Raw genomic sequence first — 18,330 nt, forward strand, 5'->3', positions numbered from 1 at the left:
ATTAATGATTTTTTAAAATGTTCATGGCACACTTAAGATTGTCTCACGGCACACCAGTATACCATGGCACATGCATTGAAAATTACTGCTCTATAGCCACAAGCTCCTGGGCTCAAGCAATCCTCCCGCCTCAGCCTCCCAAGTTACCTGGAACTACAGGCACATGCCACCACACTCAGCTAACTTTTCTTATTAGTATTTATTAGTTAGTACTAGAATTACTACTATTATTAGAGATGGGATCTTAGTATGTTGCCTATTCTGATCTCAAACTGCTGGACTCAAGTGATCCGCTCACCTCGGCCTCCCAAAGTGCTGGGATTCTAAATGTAAGCCACCATGCCCAGCCTATGTAATTAATTTTTAAAAGATAAAAATTATATATTTTTATATATCTCAAAAGTGCTTGATGCCTTGCGATATAGGGGGAAAAGTAACATTTTAATGTTACTTTTAAAAGTTACATTTAATTTTTCTTCAAAAAAGGAAGAAATGTAAGGAAGTCAAAATTCTGTTTTTCCACTCCAGCTTTCAGCTAATCACATAAATATGAATCCCTTTAATACTTAGGTGTTGCTACATTTTTTTTTTTTTTTTTTTTTTTGCAGTTTTTGGCTGGGGCCGGGTTTGAACCTGCCACCTCTCATATATGGGGTCAGCGCCCTACTCCTTTGAGCTACAGGCGCCACCCAGGTGTTACTACATTTTTGATCTCCTATGATAGAAATTGAAGCTCAAATTGGCTTACGTAGCAAAGTAAATAAATACATAAATAAATAAATGTTAAAGGCAAAGTTTTATAAACTTGCTATCACAAACCAGACTTTGGATTTCATGGGTGGGCACATACTCACATCTGAAATCCCAGCACCTTGGGAGGTTCAGGAGAGAGGATCGCTTGAGGCCAAGAGTTTGAGACACCAACCTGGGCCACATAGCAAGACCCTATCCCAAAAATAAAATAATAATTTTAGCAACAAACTAAAATGCATGGAATTCTTCTTAGACCTACCAATAGATCTTGTATTTCAAACTAATAGTTGCTCTGGGCACAGCTGTTCCAGTGGAAATTGTTTCTGGAACCCAGTATGTGCTTGCTACCAAACACGCAGTTTGAATAGTGTTTCAAACTATGACTTTGGTGAGGTTGAAGGTTAACTCTTTAAGCATTTGTAAAGTTATTGAGTGCTTTTATTGAATTAATGGCACATTCATTTCCATTGAGGTAGAGGAGAATAACAAAATAAATTTTAATATCCAAAATCAAGTTTATTAGCAACACATACAGACATAATGAGTTCTAACACAGTGTTTGCTGAATTCTAACATAATATCTAAAACCAGAATGGACTGAACATTTTAAATACACACAGATTCAACAATTCTTTTGTGATATTCAAAAAAATATCACATAGATGTTTTACATCTGATCCGGTCTGCATGCTGTAGCTCATCTAGAACATTTCTGATGTTCTCAATACAAACTTCTCCTCTGTGATGCTTTTTTGATGCGAGATTCCATACATTTTCATACTCTTCATCAGAAAGCTTGACACCAATGTTACGTAATATCTCTGCAATCTAGAAAAAAGCATTTAAGTCAAATTGAGATTTATATGTTTTAAAATTTGGATTTAAAAATAATTTTAAGCTCCGCACCTATAGCTCAGTGAGTAGAGCACCGGCCACCAAGGGTGACATAGTGAGACTCTGTCGCAAAATAAATAAATAAATAAATAAATAAATAAAAACAATTTTATATCTGAAATAAAAATAATTTTATAAAACTATATATATTATTTGGGGGGGACAGAATCTCAAGCTGTCACCCTGTGTAGAGTGCTGTAGCGTAACAGCTCACAGCAACCTCAGACTCTGGGGCTTATGCGATTCTCTAGCCTCAGCTTCCCAATTAGTTAGGACTTCAGGCATCCGCCACAATGCCCGTCTATTTTTTGGTTGTAGCTGTCTTTATTGTATGGCAGGCCCGGGGTGGATTTGAACCCGCCAGCTTTGGTGTGGGTGGCCGGCACCCTAGCCACTGAGCTACAGGAGCCGAGCCTATAAAACTATATTTAATCCAAAAAAAAGTGTGTCTGTGTGTGTGCTTGTGCACGTATAGTCAGAAAATATTAAACTTTTAGTACATTAAGCTCAAGAAACTATACTAGCCAATATATAAAAATTGCTTTCAAATCTAGCTGTTTCTGATCACTTTAAAGAAAGCAGCAAGAAAGTAAAAAATTAAAGATAGAGAGGCATGGTTCCCGCCTCCTCCCAGCTGGCAGAGCGAGTGGAGGCTGCTGCCTGGCTGGGTTCGGCTCCCGCGTCACGGCCGCTACTGCCGCGAAGACCCCGGCCCCGCTTCCGCTGCGTCAGAATGAGCTCCGGGAAAGTGCTGGCCATTCAGGCCCGAAAGCCGAGGCCGAAAAGAGAGAAACATCCGAAAATAAATCAAGCAGAAGATTGAGCTGCTGATGTCAGTTAACTCGGAGAAGTCGTCCTCTTCAGGAAGGCCGGAGCCTCAGCAGAAGGCTCAGTTCCTCCTCCTCCTCCACCGCCGCCACCACCACCACCTTTGCCAGATCCAACCCCCACCCAGAGCCAGAGGAGGAAATCCTGGGATCAGACGATGAAGAGCAAGAGGACCCTGCGGACTACTGCAAAGGTGGCTATCATCCAGTGAAAACTGGAGACCTCTTTAATGGCCGCTATCATGTTATTAGAAAGCTTGGATGGGGTCGCTTCTCTACCGTCTGGCTATGCTGGGATATGCAAGGGAAAAGATTTGTTGCAATGAAAGTTGTAAAAAGTGCTCAGCATTATACAGAGACAGCCTTGGATGAAATAAAATTGCTCAAACGTGTTCGAGAAAGTGATCCCAGTGATCCAAACAAAGACATGGTAGTCCAACTCATTGATGACTTCAAAATTTCAGGCATGAAGGGGATACATGTGTGCATGGCTTCGAAGTGCTCAGCCATCACCTCCTCGAGTGGATCATCAAGTCCAACTATCAAGGCCTCCCAGTTCGTTGTGTGAAGAGTATCATTAGACAGGTCCTTCAAGGGTTAGATTATCTACACAGTAAGTGCAAGATTATTCATACTGACATAAATCCAGAAAACATCTTGATGAGTGTGGGCGATGCCTATGTGAGAAGAATAGCAGCGGAGGCCACCTAGTGGCAGAAGGCAGGTGCTCTTCACCCTTAGGGGTCTGCAGTGAGTACGGCTCCACAACAAAAACCTATAGGAAAAATACCTAAAAACAAAAAGAAAAAACTGAGAAAGAAACAGAAGAGGCAGGCAGAGATACTGGAAAAACGCCTGCAGGAGATGGAAGAATTGGAGCGAGAAGCTGAAAGGAAAATTAGAAGAAAACATCACCTCAGGTGTGCCTTCCAATGAGCAGGATGGTGAATACTGCCCGGAGGTGAAGCTAAAAACAGCGGGATTAGAGGATTAGAGGAGCAGCAGAGGCAGAGACTGCAAAGGACAATGGTGAAGCTGAGGATCAGGAAGAGAAGGAAGATGCCGAGAAAGAAAACATTGAGAAAGATGAGGATGACGTTGAACAGGAACTTGAGAACATAGACCCTGCATGGATTGAATCACCCAAAACCAACGGCCCTATTGAGAATGGGCCATTCTTCCTGGAGCAGCAATTAGATGATGAAGAGGATGATGAAGACGACTGCCCAAATCCTCAGGAGTATAACCTCGATGAGCCAAATGCAGAAAGCGATTACACGTATAGCAGCTCCTATGAACAATTCAGTGGTGAATTGCCAAATGGAGGACATAAAACTTCTGAGTCACAGTTTCCAGAGTTTTTCACCTCCTTGTTCTCTGGGTCCTTGGAACCTGTGGCTTGCGTCTCTGTTCTTTCTGAGGGATCCCCACTTACTGAGCAAGAGGAAAGCAGTCCATCGCATGACAGAAGCAGGACAGTGTCTGCTTCCAGTACTGGAGAGTTGCCAAAAACAAAAACCCGGGTGGCTGATTTGTTGGTGAATCCCCTTGATCCACGGAATGCAGATAAAATTAGAAACGCTTGCTGGGTACATAAACACTTCACAAAAGACATCCAGACGCGCCAGTACAGATCCGTAGAGGTCTTGATCGCGCGGGGTTCAGCGCCCCCCTTGACAACTGGAGCACCGCATGTATGGCATCTGAGCTCGCAACGGGGGATTATTTGTTTGAACCACATTCTGGGGAAGACTATTCCAGAGATGACGACCACAGAGCCCACATCATAGAGCTGCTAGGCAGTATCCCAAGGCACTTTGCTCTATCTGGAAAATATTCTCGGGAATCCTTTAATCGCAGAGGAGAACTGCGGCACATCACCAAGCTGAAGCCCTGGAGCCTTTTTGATGTGCTTGTGAAAAAGTACGGCTGGCCCCATGAAGATGCTGCGCAGTTTACAGATTTCCTGATTCCGATGTTAGAAATGGTTCCAGAAAAACGAGCCTCAGCCGGTGAATGCCTTCAGCATCCTTGGTTGAATTCTTAGCATATTCTACCAATACAGCATTCTGAGCTAGCAAATGTTCCCAGTACATTGGACCTAAACGGTGACTATCACTCTTTATCAGGATTACAAGTGAGCTGGGGGCGGCGCCTCTGGCTCTGTTGGTAAGGCGCCAGCTCCATATACCGAGGATGGTGGGTTCAAACCCGGCCTGGCGCAGGCCGAACTACAACAAAAAAATAGCTCGGCGTTGTGGTGGGCACCTGTAGTCCCAGCTACTCTGGAGGCTGAGGCAAGAGAATCGCTTAAGCCCAGGAGTTGGAGGTTGCTGTGAGCTGTGAGCTGTGTGATGCCACTGCATTCTACGGAGGGCCATAAAGTGACACTCTGTCCCTATAAAAAAAAAAAAAGTGAGCTGGCTTCATCCTCAGACCTTTATTTTGCTTTGAGGTACTGTCGTTTGACATTTTGCCTTTTCTGCACTGTGGTCCTGGGGAAGAGTAGTCTTTTGTTCTCAGCTAAGTAGTTTACTGACCCTGTTCTTCTGGAAACAATAACACGTCTCTAAGCATTGTTTCTTGTGTTGTGTAACATTCAAATATCTCTTTTTTTGAATGAAAAATACTTTCCCCTTTGTATTTTGGCAGGTTTTGTAACTATTTATGAAGAAATATTTTAGCTGAGTACTATATAACTCACAATCTTAAGAAATTATCCAATTGGAACCAAGAAATAGCAAGGAAATGTACAATTTTATCTTCTGGCAAAGGGACATCATTCTTGTATTATAGTGTATGTAAATGCACCTGTAAATGTTAATTTCCATTAAATATGGGATGGGGACTCAAATTTCAGAAAAGCTACCAAGTCTTGAGTGCTTTGTAGCCAAAGTTGCATGTAGCAGACTTTAACTGCTTCAAGGAGTTGTGCAAACTTTTCATTCCATAATAGTCCTTTTACATTGGATTTTAAACACAGTGGCTCTGGGTTACAAGATGTCATTCCCTGTATGACACTTTAAAGGAAGAAAAGACATGCTTCTCATTCTGAAATATGCATTATAATTCAGCAGTCCCGTTCATATTTTTGCATATTTTTAAAGAAAAAGCAATTTCCCTAGCTGGGGGTTGTGGCGGGCACCTGTAGTCCCAGCTACTCGGGAGGCTGAGGCAAGAGAATCACTTAAGCCCAGGAGTTGGAGGTTGCTGTGAGCTGTGTGACGCCACGGCACTCTACCAAGGGCCATAAAGTGAGACTCTGTCTCTACAAAAAAAGAAAAAAAGAAAAAGCAATATCCCTTTAAAAATGTGATGGCCTGGTACCATGTGGTGTTGCTTCCTCCAAGCACTGTAAGTTAAACTTGATGTAGATTAAATTGGACAAGAGAAACATGTTCAGTGGAATGAAAAAAATTATATATATTTTTGGAAAAGCATGATAGTGTTTATCTAACTGTATGGTCTATCCAGATCACAGTGCAGTGGGCAGAACACTCTTCAGCTCCAAGTTACAGTGTCCACGTTCATTGCATAGGCGACTTTATGTGTGGCTATGACAAACTTTACAAGCTTTTTCATTGTCTTTCCATGAATTGAAGTTGAGAAAATGATTTTCCCTTTGCAGGTTGTAGACAGTTTTGTTCATGCATTTCCTAAAAATTGTAGAATCCAGGACGCAAACCATAGTAGGCAATACAATTTTAGAATGTAATATATAGAGGTATATTTAGCCTCTTTTAGAAGTCAGTGGATTGAATGTCTTTTTATTTTGAATTTTACATTCATTAAGGTGCCTCGTTTTTGACTTTGTCCATTAACATTTATCCATATGCCTTTGCAATAACTAGATTGTGAAAAGCTAACAAGTGTTGTAACAATAATCCATTGTTTGAGGTGCTTGCAGTTGTCTTAAAAATTAAAGTGTTCTGGTTTTTTTTTTTTTTTAAATTAAAGATAGAAGATGTGTTGTAATGATTTGAGTTCCATCTTCATCACTTATTGTCATTACAATCTTGTGTTTGCCATGTAAGCCCCTTGAATATTAATTCTCTTTTTTAGAATACAAATATTTGGGCTGGGCACAGTGGCTCACACCTGTAATCCTAGCACTATAGGAGGCCAAAGAGGGAGGATTGCTTGAGTTCAGGAGTTAAAGACCAGTCTAAGCAAAGTAATACCCTGTCACTACAAAAAGAAAACTTAGCCAGGCGTTGTAGGCATGTATAGTCCCAGCTTCTTGGGAGGCGGAGGCAGGAGGATTGCTTGAACCCAGCAGTGTGAAGTTACTGTGAACTAGGCTGACACCACAGCACTCATCCCTGGACAACAGAGTGAGACTTTGTCTCAAAAAGATAAATTAAAAAAACATAAAATAGGAACATTTATAAAATGTGTCTAATGAGCCTACTGCAAATTTTAACTACAGCTATGGGTATGCAGATGCCAGAGAGATATCATATCCATCAAGTGAGTATACTAACGCTGAAACTTTGAAAACCAAGAAACTTTGGCTACTAATCAGCTATCTGTAGTGATAATCACTAAAACAGATGAAGGGAAGGGGAAAACACACTTCCTATGTCTCAGGGAAAATATAAGAAAGGAAAGTAGGCTCGGCACCTGTAGCTCAAGCCGCTAAGGTGCCAGCCACATACACCAGAGCTGGCGGGTTTGAATCCAGCCCGGGCCTGCCAAACAACAAAGACAACTACAACCAAAAAATAGCCAGACGTGGTGGGTGCCTGTAGTCCCAGCTACTTTGGAGGCTGAGGCAAGAGAATTGCTTAAGCCCAGAAGCTGGAGGTTGCTGTGAGCTGTGTTGCCACAGCACTCTACCCAGGGTGACAGCTTGAAGCTCTGTCTCAAAAAAAAAAAAAAAGAAAGGAAAGAAGGAAGGTAAGCACTAGTGTGAAGAAAAGACAGAATAAGTAGAGGGAAGAAAAGATATAAAAAATATATATTAAAAAGAAACTAAGTGTAAAAGAAGAAAGAAACTGAATTTAAAAGAAGTGGTGCTTACTGAAAAGTATACGTGGGGGGAAGAGAGAAATAAAATGTTAGACAGTGGATAGGAAAGCCAAAGAAATACAATAGTTGAAGAATGCATTCATTAAACAGAATCTCAACAAAAATTAAAAGATACCCTAGAAATGACGTGCCCTTGTGAGAAATTAGCAATATAAACAAATACAAATCAAACACTGAAACTCAAAAGAACAGAGCTGCTAGCAACTGCAAAACACCTCAACACCCCAGTGGTGGGTAAGAAAAGCCCTGGGTAAGGACACACCTCAGGAAGTGTCTCATTTAATCTTGAGCATCCCAGACCTTCTTCCCTTCTTCCTATCCCACTCCTCTGAAGGCTTCCTTCCCCTACATCAGCATTCATATCAGTAGTGTTAACATTATTACTCCAACCTGACCTTTGAGTTCTTTTCAACCAGAAATGTGAGAGGAAGGCTGACTTCCTAATTAAAAGAATTTTTAGGCATCGCAAAACAAGCAGGAGATTCTAATTCCTTTCGACAACCCTGAAGTTCTATTTCACAGGCCCTTTCCAGTGATTGAGGGAAGTGGAGGCAGAGTCTGGGGATATTGCTTCTCTGACCTCTGGGAAGGATACTGGATTTCTCCTTCAGGGCCAGTCAGCAGGCATCATCCTCTATCCCCTTTTTTCTTCTCTGACTCCATAGAAATGAATTGTTGCGATGAATCTGCCATTAATTCACTTAGCATTTAATAAGTTTTGAAACCATCAACCTTCATCTGATGTGCCAGAGGGCTTCATAGGTCTCTTCCTACCATTTCTAGCTCTGGCTATGAAGGTTCAGAAGCAGGTGCTGCTGAATTATACACCTTACTTTGCATCAGCACAGATACAAACAGGCTGGTCCGACTAAGCACAGCTAAGGGTCCTGCCCTCAGCACCTCAGTGGCTATTCTGACCTAGCTGGTTGCTTCTGCTGTATACAGTCCACCTAGAATGGGATCATCCGGGATGTGGAAACCATGTTGTCTTAGTTGAAAAAAATATATTTATTCATTTATTTATTTATACTTACCTATGGGTTAGCACTAGGGCAGAATACTTTAAATCAATGCTTGTCACAGATAATCTGAGACACATAAGAGCAGTAGACAGCAAGATGGACATGTTTAAAACTAAAAATGTTTTCAGCTCGGCACCTGTGGCTCAAGCAGCTAAGGCGCCAGCTATATACACCTGAGCTGGCGGGTTCCAATCCAGCCCGGGCCGCCAAACAACAATGACAGCTGCGACCAAAAATAGTTGGGCATTGTGGCGGGCGCCTTAGTCCCAGCTACTTGGGAGGTGGAGGCAGGAAAATCGCTTGAGCCCAGGAGTTGGAGGTTGCTGTGAGCTGTGATGCCACAGCACTCTACCCAGGGCTACAGCTTGAGGCTCTGTCTCAAAATAAATTTTTAAATAAAAATAAAAATGTTTTCGATATATCTGCTACTTAGGGTAGCAGAGTCAACCTCCTCATGCTTCTTCTTTTTGGTCCTGGAGGGCCCGGGCCATAAGGATACTTACACAAAAAAGGGACAGATTAATCCTTGCTCCTTTCCTCAACTAAAAATAGTACTAAATGTTTTAGAGAAGATTTTTCAATATATGGGCCATAGTGAATACGTAACATGAATGGAATTCTTCCTGTCACAGCATAATTTCTACTTTAAGAATTGTCCTGTACAGAATGTCACAACCAAGTTAAACATTATTCATCAAGAATCCTATATTTGGGGATTCTGTACACATTTGTAATGTAAAGTAGCTCAAGTTTTGAAAAGTCACAGTAGTTATTGATAAGTAAACATGTCCATCTTTGCATGTTAACATGAGGTGTTTTTAAATAACATGCTGTACCTCTTCTTTCGATCTGGTCTTGAAGAAGTCTCTTTCAAACACTCCTTTCTGGGCAAAGATCGTAGGATGTAGTAAGGAATAAGCATTACCCTCTTCACCATAGTTAGTTCTATCACTTATGCGACGAATTCGGGGCACAGGAATATCAGATCGAATGGTTGGAACACCACAGGTGGGGTAACCTAGGTAGGTCATTGATGAGGGAGGAAAACAGACACTATGAAACTAAGCTGTATAATACAATAGGCACCTGCCCTGTGCAGCTACTGAACACTTATAAAGTGGAGAGTCTGAACTGCAAGGTAATCTAAATGTAAAATCCAAAGATTTAAGTACAAATAAAGTTAATAATTTTTATATTGATTCCTTATTTAAATAAAAAATGTTTTTGCTATATACCATTGAAATCAATTTCACCTATTTCTTTTTTATGTGATTTTTTTAATGTAGAAAAGTTTTAAATACATAAATGACTCCAGATATATTTCAAAGCTGCTTTTTTTTTTTTTTTTTTTTTTTTTTGTAGAGACAGAGTCTCACTTTATGGCCCTCGGTAGAGTGCCATGGCCTCACACAGCTCACAGCAACCTCCAACTCCTAGGCTTAAGCGATTCTCTTGCCTCAGCCTCCCGAGTAGCTGGGACTACAGGCGCCCGCCAAAATGCCCAGCTGACTCCAGATATATTTCTATTGGACAGCTAAAGGAAATAGAAAGATGTCATTGCAATGGACTATAAAGCATTTTATAAAATTCACTTGAGAAAAACATGGAAATCCTTAATCATGCCCTAAGTCCAAGGAAGTAACCTTGACCAAAATAAAATAATCTTAATAAATAACCAATATTCATCATGCTCAATATTGAGCATGGATGTTATGGATTGAATTGTTTCCTCTCAGAATTCATATGTTGAAGTCCTAACTCCCAGTACCTGAGAATGGAATCAATCTGTAAATGAGGCCATTTCAGATGTAATTAATTACATTGAGAGTACACTGGAGTATGGTGGGTCCTTAATCCAGTGGGGTTGGAGTCTTACAGAAAGGAGAAATTTAGATGCATATATGTACATATGCTGCCATATGCCAAGGCAGAGATCAGGCTAGGCCTGGCATCTCATGCCTATAATCTCAGCCTTTTGGAAGCCCACACAGGAGGCTCCAGGATTTCAACACCATCCACGAGGATATGGTAAGACACTGTCTCCACAAAAATAAAAATTAAAAGATAACCAGGTGTGGTGATGCATGCCTGTAGTCCTAGCTACTTAGGAGGCTGAGTCAGGAGCATCACTTTAGCCCAGGAGTTCAAGGCTGTGGTGAGCTTTGATTGTGCCCCTGCACCCTGGCCTGGATGACAAAGTAAAACCTTGTCTCTTTAAAAAAAAAAAAAAAAGGCCGGGTATAGTGGCTCACGCCAGTAATCTTAGCACTCTGGGAGGCCAAGGCAGGTGGACTGCTTGAGCTCAAGAGTTCAAAACCAGCCAGAGCAACAGCAAGACCTCATCTCTACTAAAAATAGAAAAACTACACACTTGTAGTTCCAACTACTCAGGAGGCTGAGGCAAGAGGATCTCTTAGGCTCAAGACTTTGAGGTTTCTTTGAACTATGATGCCCTGGCACTCTACTAAGAGCAGCACGGTGAAATTCTATCTCAAAAAAGAAATTTCAGAAGGATGAGGTCAGGATGATACATCAGAGGCCAAGTAGTGCCAAAGATTGTCATTAAACCATCCGAATCCAGGAGAGACACATAGACAGATTCTCATTCATGAGCCATAAGGAGGAACAACCCTGCTGACAATTTGCTCTCTAAGAACTATGAGACAGTAAAATCCTGCTACAACACCCAGTCTGTGGCACTTTATTGCAGCAGCCTTAGCAAACTAACACATGAAGAATTGATATGTAGAGAAATTTTTTTGTAAAAGCTCTTTAAATATTTGAAAGCAGATATGTATGGCACTAGGAATCACACGGCTTTAAAGTTTCCTAATATTTGCTGAAGTCTGAATGACTACAATGTATAACATTCAATGTTCTTTTTTTTTTTTTTTTTTGTAGAGACAGAGTCTCACTGTACCGCCCTCGGGTAGAGTGCCGTGGCGTCACACGGCTCACAGCAACCTCTAACTCTTGGGCTTATGCGATTCTCTTGCCTCAGCCTCCCGAGCAGCTAGGACTACAGGCGCCCGCCACAACACCGGCTATTTTTCTGTTGCAGTTTGGCCGGGGCTGGGTCCGAACCCGCCACCCTCGGCATATGGGGCCAGCGCCCTACTCACTGAGCCACAGGCGCTGCCCAACATTCAATATTCTTATCCATAACAGTTTCAATGTCATTAACATAGAAAGAATCATTTTACTTGAGTCATCATTGGCAATAGTTCAGTTCAGCCAACATTTATATGTAACCCCAGATGCTTAGAATACAGAATTAAATGAAAGATCCAAGGCTTTGGAGAATTTTACAGTGTAGTGAACAGAGGCAGGGGACAATATAAGAACATACCAAGGACACTTCACTTCCAGGTTTGCTGATCCGTTTAAAATTCAACACATAATGTGACATACTCACAAGTAGAAGGAATGGCCCCCACAACTGCATTGATCTCAGAAGAACTTGTCTTATAATACTCAGAGACTTTATCGTTTGGTCTCAGAAGTGTCCGGACGATCTTTTCTGAGCTCCCTGGTTCTTTGAAGACAATATCTTCAGGTTTTATTAGGAGAGTTGGTTCCGATTCTTCAACATGAGCCTCAGCAGGGTTTGTACAATCAGGTTTTCTACCTATAAGAAAAAGAGAAAGAAAAAAAGGTATAGGGAGACACGACTCTTTGGTGCTTGAGGCTCCGCAACGAGATGAGTTCTCCCATTTAGTTTCTTCTAGTGGAAGCTGAACTGGTGTGAACCTTCCGTGGATACCAACACCCAATTACAGAAGGCCAAGTTCAGACCAATGTAATATACCAGGAAATCTGAACGTGGCTTAATGTTTCTTGTTGCTGCTCACTTGAGAATAAAGCTTTCAAATTTGAGATATAAAACATAAACACAGAAAACAATCTTTTCTTTTTTTAAAAATCGGAACTTACTTGCATATTTAACTTGAACTAAAGAATTGTTCCTAGCACTGTCCTAGGGACGGAAAGAAGATTTATTTGGAGGTGGAAATTCCACACATACTTGCTGGTGGGGTGAAGGGGGAGCACGTGTTACAAAATCCAGAGAAGTGATGAGAACTCACTGTGAGCTCAGGAACTGGTTATATAACAATCCCTCCTAAAAGCCAGTGTATAAAAGAAAACCCTGAGATAGAAATGAAACTGTGAGACTCTGTTCTTTTTGTAGATTTGCTTTGCTGAGTCAATTAGGAAATTTAGGAGTCAATTCCTAAGAGAGGTTTTTCAAAGATCTGGTTACTCCAGAAATACCACTAGAGGGTGCTATGGTGTTTCACTCTTCAGAAGACCTCCGGAGGAACCCAGGCAAGGGGAACCAAGGCAAGGGCTGCCCCAGTTTGAGAGAAGGCTGGGAACTGTGTCAAACCAAAAAAGATATGCCTTCTAAAGTACTCAGCCTCTTCTTCACTCAGTTCCTGGCAGTCATTGCCATGAAAGTGCTCCAGCCCAGACTTCCAAATCCTCTAATCCCACCCTACACCCCAAAGTAGAAATCTGGACAAAGTTGGAAAAATCGTTTCTCAGAAAATTGAAAGAGTACTTACCCCCTTTCCTCCAAAAATCAACAGTAAAATAGAATTTGATATAAGAAAGTTCCTGGCAAAACATTCTTGGGCCTCTGTTAGACCTACTAGCCACTAATAACAGTTTCTACCCTAAAATCTTAGAAGATAAAAGATCCTCAAGAACTCCATTGAAAATGGCTGATAAAGGCTCCATACCTGTAGCTCAGTGGCTAGGGCACCAGCCACATACACCAGAGCAGGTGGGTTCGAACCCGGCCCAGGCCTGCCAAACAGCAATAACAACTACAACAAAAAAATAGCCAGGCGTTGTGGCAGGTGCCTGTAGTGCCAGCTACTTGGGAGGCTGAGGCAAGAGAATCGCTTAAGCCCAAGAGTTAGAGGTTGCTGTGATGCCATGACACTTTACCCAGGGCAACAAAGTGAGACTCTTGTTTCAAAAAAAAAAAAAAAGAAAGGCATGATCCAGAAATAAAAGTATCTTCCATTTAGGCAGGGCGTGGTGGCTCACGCCTGTAATCCCAGTGCTGTGAGAGGCCGAGGCGGTTGGATTGCCTGAGCTCAGAGGTTCAAAACCCACATGAGCAGCAGTGAGCCAGAGTAAGACCCCATCTCTACTAACAACATCAAAAACAGCCAGCACTGGGCGGCGCCTGTGGCTCAGCGGGTAGGGCGCCGGCCCCACATGCCGAGGGTGGTGGGTTCAAACCTGGCCCCGGCCAAACTGCAACAACAAAAAAAATAGCTGGGTGTTGTGGCGGGCGCCTGTAATCCCAGCTACTAGGGAGGCTGAGGCAAGAGAATCGCCTAAGCCTAGGAGTTGGAGGTTGCTGTGAGCTGTGTGACGCCACGGCACTCTACCAAGGGCGATAAAGTGAGACTCTGTCTCTACAAAAAAAAAAAAAAAAAAACAGCCAGCACCGCAGGAGAAAGAAGAAAATCAACAAAAAAGGAGTACTTCAAACAAAGAAGAATGAACAAGCACACTGAAATTAAAAATAAAAATTAAAAATTAAAAAAAAAGTATCTTCCGTTTATAGAGGAGAGACATTCTAAGAGGAAATAAAAAAATGTAAACAATCTTTTTTAAAAAAATTGATCCTCAAATAATAAAGGTACCAAAATTAAAGCAAATAAGGTATCATTATATACCATTTAAATTACAAGGATGTTTGAAATAACACCCAATGGTAGCCAAGGTTGGAATAAAACCTTCTCGTAGCTTGGCCGATAAAATTGCAAACTGGTACAATCAGTTAGAAAAGAAAATGAAAAATAGTTACTTCTGGGACAATAATAACATTCATATTAAATGAGATATAATTAAAAACAAAATTCCTTTTGAGAGATGACAATCATTACAGCATTACCCGTACTACCTTAAAAATATCTGGAAACAATCTAAATTTCAAAGAGTGAAGAAACAGTTTAGTAAATCATAAGATATTAGTATGGGAGAACTGAAAACGTAGTTCATAGGAACCATAAAATTTATCTCTTCATTCCTTAGAAATTTGAAAGCCAAATTTTAAAAAACCAAATAAAAATACGTTCTGTTATTTTAAACATGTTTAGAATACAGACATACACGCATATGTATATCTGCATAGCTATATATGGTAAATATATATAGTAGATATTAAAATATTTGAATCAAAAGTAAAGATTATGGTGTTTTCCTTTTTGTACATTTTTTTTTTCTTTTTCTGAGACAGGGTCTTGTTCTGTACCCAGGCTTCAGTGCACTGGTATGATCATAGCTCACTGCAACCTCAAACTGTGAGGCTCAAGAGGTCCTCCTGCCTCAGCGTCCCAAGTAGCTGGAACTATAGGTGACTGCACCACCTGGATAATTTTTGCATTTTTGGTAGAGACAAGCTATTACTTTGTTACCTGGGCTGGTCCCAAATGAACTCCTGGCCTCAAGTGATCAGCCCACCTCTGACTCCCAAAATGCTGAGGGCTTCATTTTTGTACAAAATTTTTTAAATCAAATTTTCTTATGTCAAATTCTATTTTACTATTGACTATTCCTGGGGGAGGGGGCTAATTACTCACATAATGGTTTTCAAACAGCTTTCTGAGGAAATATCTTTCATATTTCCAGCTTCTTTGTAAATATTCTTTGCTTTTAATTTTTTGGAATGGATAATGCATGATTCCAAACTCAAAAGAGAAAAAAGCACAGATTAAAAGGAAGTCTCGTTGCCTCCCTCTCTCTCAGCCACTCAGTTGCTTTTCTCTGGAAATAAGAATATTATCAGATTCTTTCCTATCCTTCCACAGCTACTCTATGCATAAACAAGCAAAGAAATTGTTACATATGTATTTTCATTTTTTTATCTAATATTAACGTTTATCAGAATTGAGCACTCCTAGAAAATATAAAAGTCCATTTAAGAATTTAGCAAAGCTTCAAAAATTCAATACCGGCTCGGCGCCTGTGGCTCAAGTGGCTAAGGCGCCAGCCACATACACCTGTGCTGGAGGGTTCGAATCCAGCCCGGGCCGCCAAACAACAATGACGGCTGCGACCAAAAAATAGCCGGGCGTTGTGGCGGGCGCCTGTAGTCACTCCCAGTTACTTGGGAGGTGGAGGCAGGAGAATCACTTGACCCCAGGAGTTTGAGTTTGCTGTGAGCTATGATGCCATAGCACTCGGGAACAAGTAAAAAAAATAATAACAAAATAAAATAAATAAAAATTCAATACCTTGAATAACAACCCTCTCTTCATACTCTTTAAGAAGTATTCTGTCTTTCCAGTTAAGAAAATTTGCAAATTCTAGATAGTTAATCAGGCCGTCATCATCAACATCACAGTAGGCAAATAGGTGGTCCAGGAGCGTCTCGTTTAAGTGCAAGTTGGCCCTCTCACAAGCTTCCTGCAGCTCGGCTTTATCTATCATCCCATCACCCTTCTGTTAGACATGAAGCAAGATAAGATGAAATGAGCATTGTGTTTAAGAGCAGAGTAGGCAACATCTATTATTTAGTTTGAGAAAAAAGAAATAGCTCCATCACACAAATTCAAAGAACATGTCTGAATTTTCACATGAGTCATCAAATATTAAGTGAGATTGATCCTCATTGTGTCAACCTGAGATACACATACAGTATTTTCGAACACTGGTTGAAAAGCGGTGTGTGTGGCTCAGAATCTCTGTTCATGCCATATTAATTATTTTCTTTCAATCATGCTGTTTACCCTGTGCTACAGCAGCTATACCCATGATATAGGTTTGCTATTTCATTTGACCAATCTTGTGTACTTTTGACAGCACTCTGCAATGTTCCATGCTTATAAAGTTTTCGACACCCTGTATGTTTCAACTGGCCAATAGTAGTCCTTCACTTCATTGCCTGTTAATGAGAAGAAATTGGAGAAGTTACTTGCAGGACAAGTACAGAGAGGTGGATTCAAAGACAGTTGCTTGGTTTTGGTAACACACGTATGGGCAAGAGAGACATGCTACAACTCCGATGATCATCCTGACTGTGACAAGCAGCACCAAGATGCATCCTGGCTGGGGAAGAAAGGGGAAAGTCTCACTTCTTTTGAAATAACAGTTAAAGACAGAAATGCCTACCGTAAGTGTGAACAGAGGGACATTTATAAGGGCTTTGAGTGGCAACTTTGGCTGATTCACTAGAGAGGACAGAACATTTAATGCTTGTTAATGAGAAAGTACAACAGCTGAGACATCTTACACTCCGCCCCTCTTGCAGTCTACTGAGCCAAACTTATCCATTCAAAGATGATAATAAAGGTCTGAATTTGCTTGTTTTTGCAATGGATCCTGACTGCTGTACTGAAACTTTGACCCCCTCAGAGAGATTTATTTCCCTGACAGGGAAAAATTCCCAAGAGAAACCACCAATGAGTCGGTGAGCAGCAGTATTCAGTCTCTTTCTGCCCAGGATTAGATTTATGATTCTGCTGGAGGTGATCCCCTGGAGAATGAGAAACCAACCCAACGAATTCTACATAAATTCTTGCAGTCAGACCTGCAGCTCTGGGAAACTTCCCTAATCCTGTGTTCAAACGGAACAAGAACTTAAAACATAGAATCTTGACAATGGAGCTGCAAACGCCTTTTGAAAAGTAGCTATTATGCTGTTACTGAGCTCTTACTGAAACTGAACGCTAGACCCAGGGAGGCCTTGTGACTCTCCAGCTTGCCGATCACATTGAAGGGAGCCAACTTGGACTCAGTAACTAACAAAAAGGACCAAACAAGGCTCATTTGTGAAATGGAAATGGTATATTCAAGAGTGCAGCTAACCTGGCCCTAGGAACACCTCAGCTTTAAGGGAAAAGGGGTAGCTGGCTCGGCGCCTGTAGCTCAAGCGGCTAAGGCACCAGCCACATACACCAGAGCTGGCAGATTTGAATCCAGCCTGGGTCTGCCAAACAACAATGATAACTACAACCAAAGAATAGTCGGGCATTGTGGCGGGTGCCTGTAGTCCCAGCTACTCGGGAGGTTGAGGCAAGAGAATTGTTTAAGCCCAGGAGTTGGAAGTTGCTGTGAGCTGTAACATCATAGCACTCTACCCAGGTTGACAGCTTGAGGCTCTGTCTCAAAAAAAAAAGTGGTAGCTATCCTTTAGAGAAAAATTGTATTAAATACTTCACCACAGGAAGCAAAGCCACTGTGGCTCAAGAGGACCTCAATTCACGGAGGCTCCTCTAAACACCTGGGCCCCGTTCACTGACAGTTTGGCTGAGCTGAAACCCAGTAGTCTTCACCAGACTATTGTGACTTTCAAACTCCATGTGCAATGTGAAACACCAAAAATGTACGTAGTCAGTCTGCTAAATGGGCACAGCTAAGGCCATTCTCATGACTTTGGTTAATACTCCCTTTGATAAACCTGTTACATTTTTAGACTCTTGCCAATGGCCTACCTGTTTGGTGTGCCACTTGGAAAACTACAGACAAGCATATTAAAGATACCCTGTTTGGGGCCTGCAAACTATGGAAACAAATTATGGTTGCTGATTGAAGCACCATCTGGTCCATTCTCTGATGGGAATGATTGGAGTCAGGTTGCTGATGGAGATTGGACCATCCAGACCGCCACCACTGCCACCTGGACCGTCACTGGACCAAATGTAGCAACACACCCACCATTGCACACAGGGCACAGAGGAAAGGTCTCCGCACTTCTCATGCAGAAGCTACTACTCCATGCCTAACTTGTGACTGTAGCCAAAATTTGACCAGTTCGTCTCATCGTGAGAGGGACATGTCAC

At 41.5% G+C, this 18,330-nt stretch overlaps 1 protein-coding gene and 1 pseudogene across 1 annotated transcript in view; one reads left to right on the forward strand and one right to left on the reverse strand.

The window, feature by feature from the left end:
* Window positions 1-1,252: 1,252 nt before the first annotated feature.
* EFHB (EF-hand domain family member B) overlaps window positions 1,253-18,330 on the reverse strand; it is a 60,475-nt gene continuing 43,397 nt past the window's right edge. Inside the window, exons 10-13 of the mRNA XM_053600682.1 lie at window positions 15,784-15,991; window positions 11,943-12,155; window positions 9,364-9,545; window positions 1,253-1,581 (exon numbers count right to left, since the gene is read on the reverse strand). Of these exons, the coding sequence (XP_053456657.1) occupies window positions 1,408-1,581; window positions 9,364-9,545; window positions 11,943-12,155; window positions 15,784-15,991 (777 nt within the window). The 3' untranslated portion in view covers window positions 1,253-1,407. The remainder of the gene's footprint in view (window positions 1,582-9,363; window positions 9,546-11,942; window positions 12,156-15,783; window positions 15,992-18,330) is intronic.
* On the forward strand, window positions 2,366-4,607 carry LOC128592637 (SRSF protein kinase 2-like; annotated as a pseudogene).

This window comes from Nycticebus coucang, chromosome 8 (genome assembly GCF_027406575.1).
Source record: "Nycticebus coucang isolate mNycCou1 chromosome 8, mNycCou1.pri, whole genome shotgun sequence".
Lineage (NCBI taxonomy): Eukaryota > Metazoa > Chordata > Mammalia > Primates > Lorisidae > Nycticebus > Nycticebus coucang.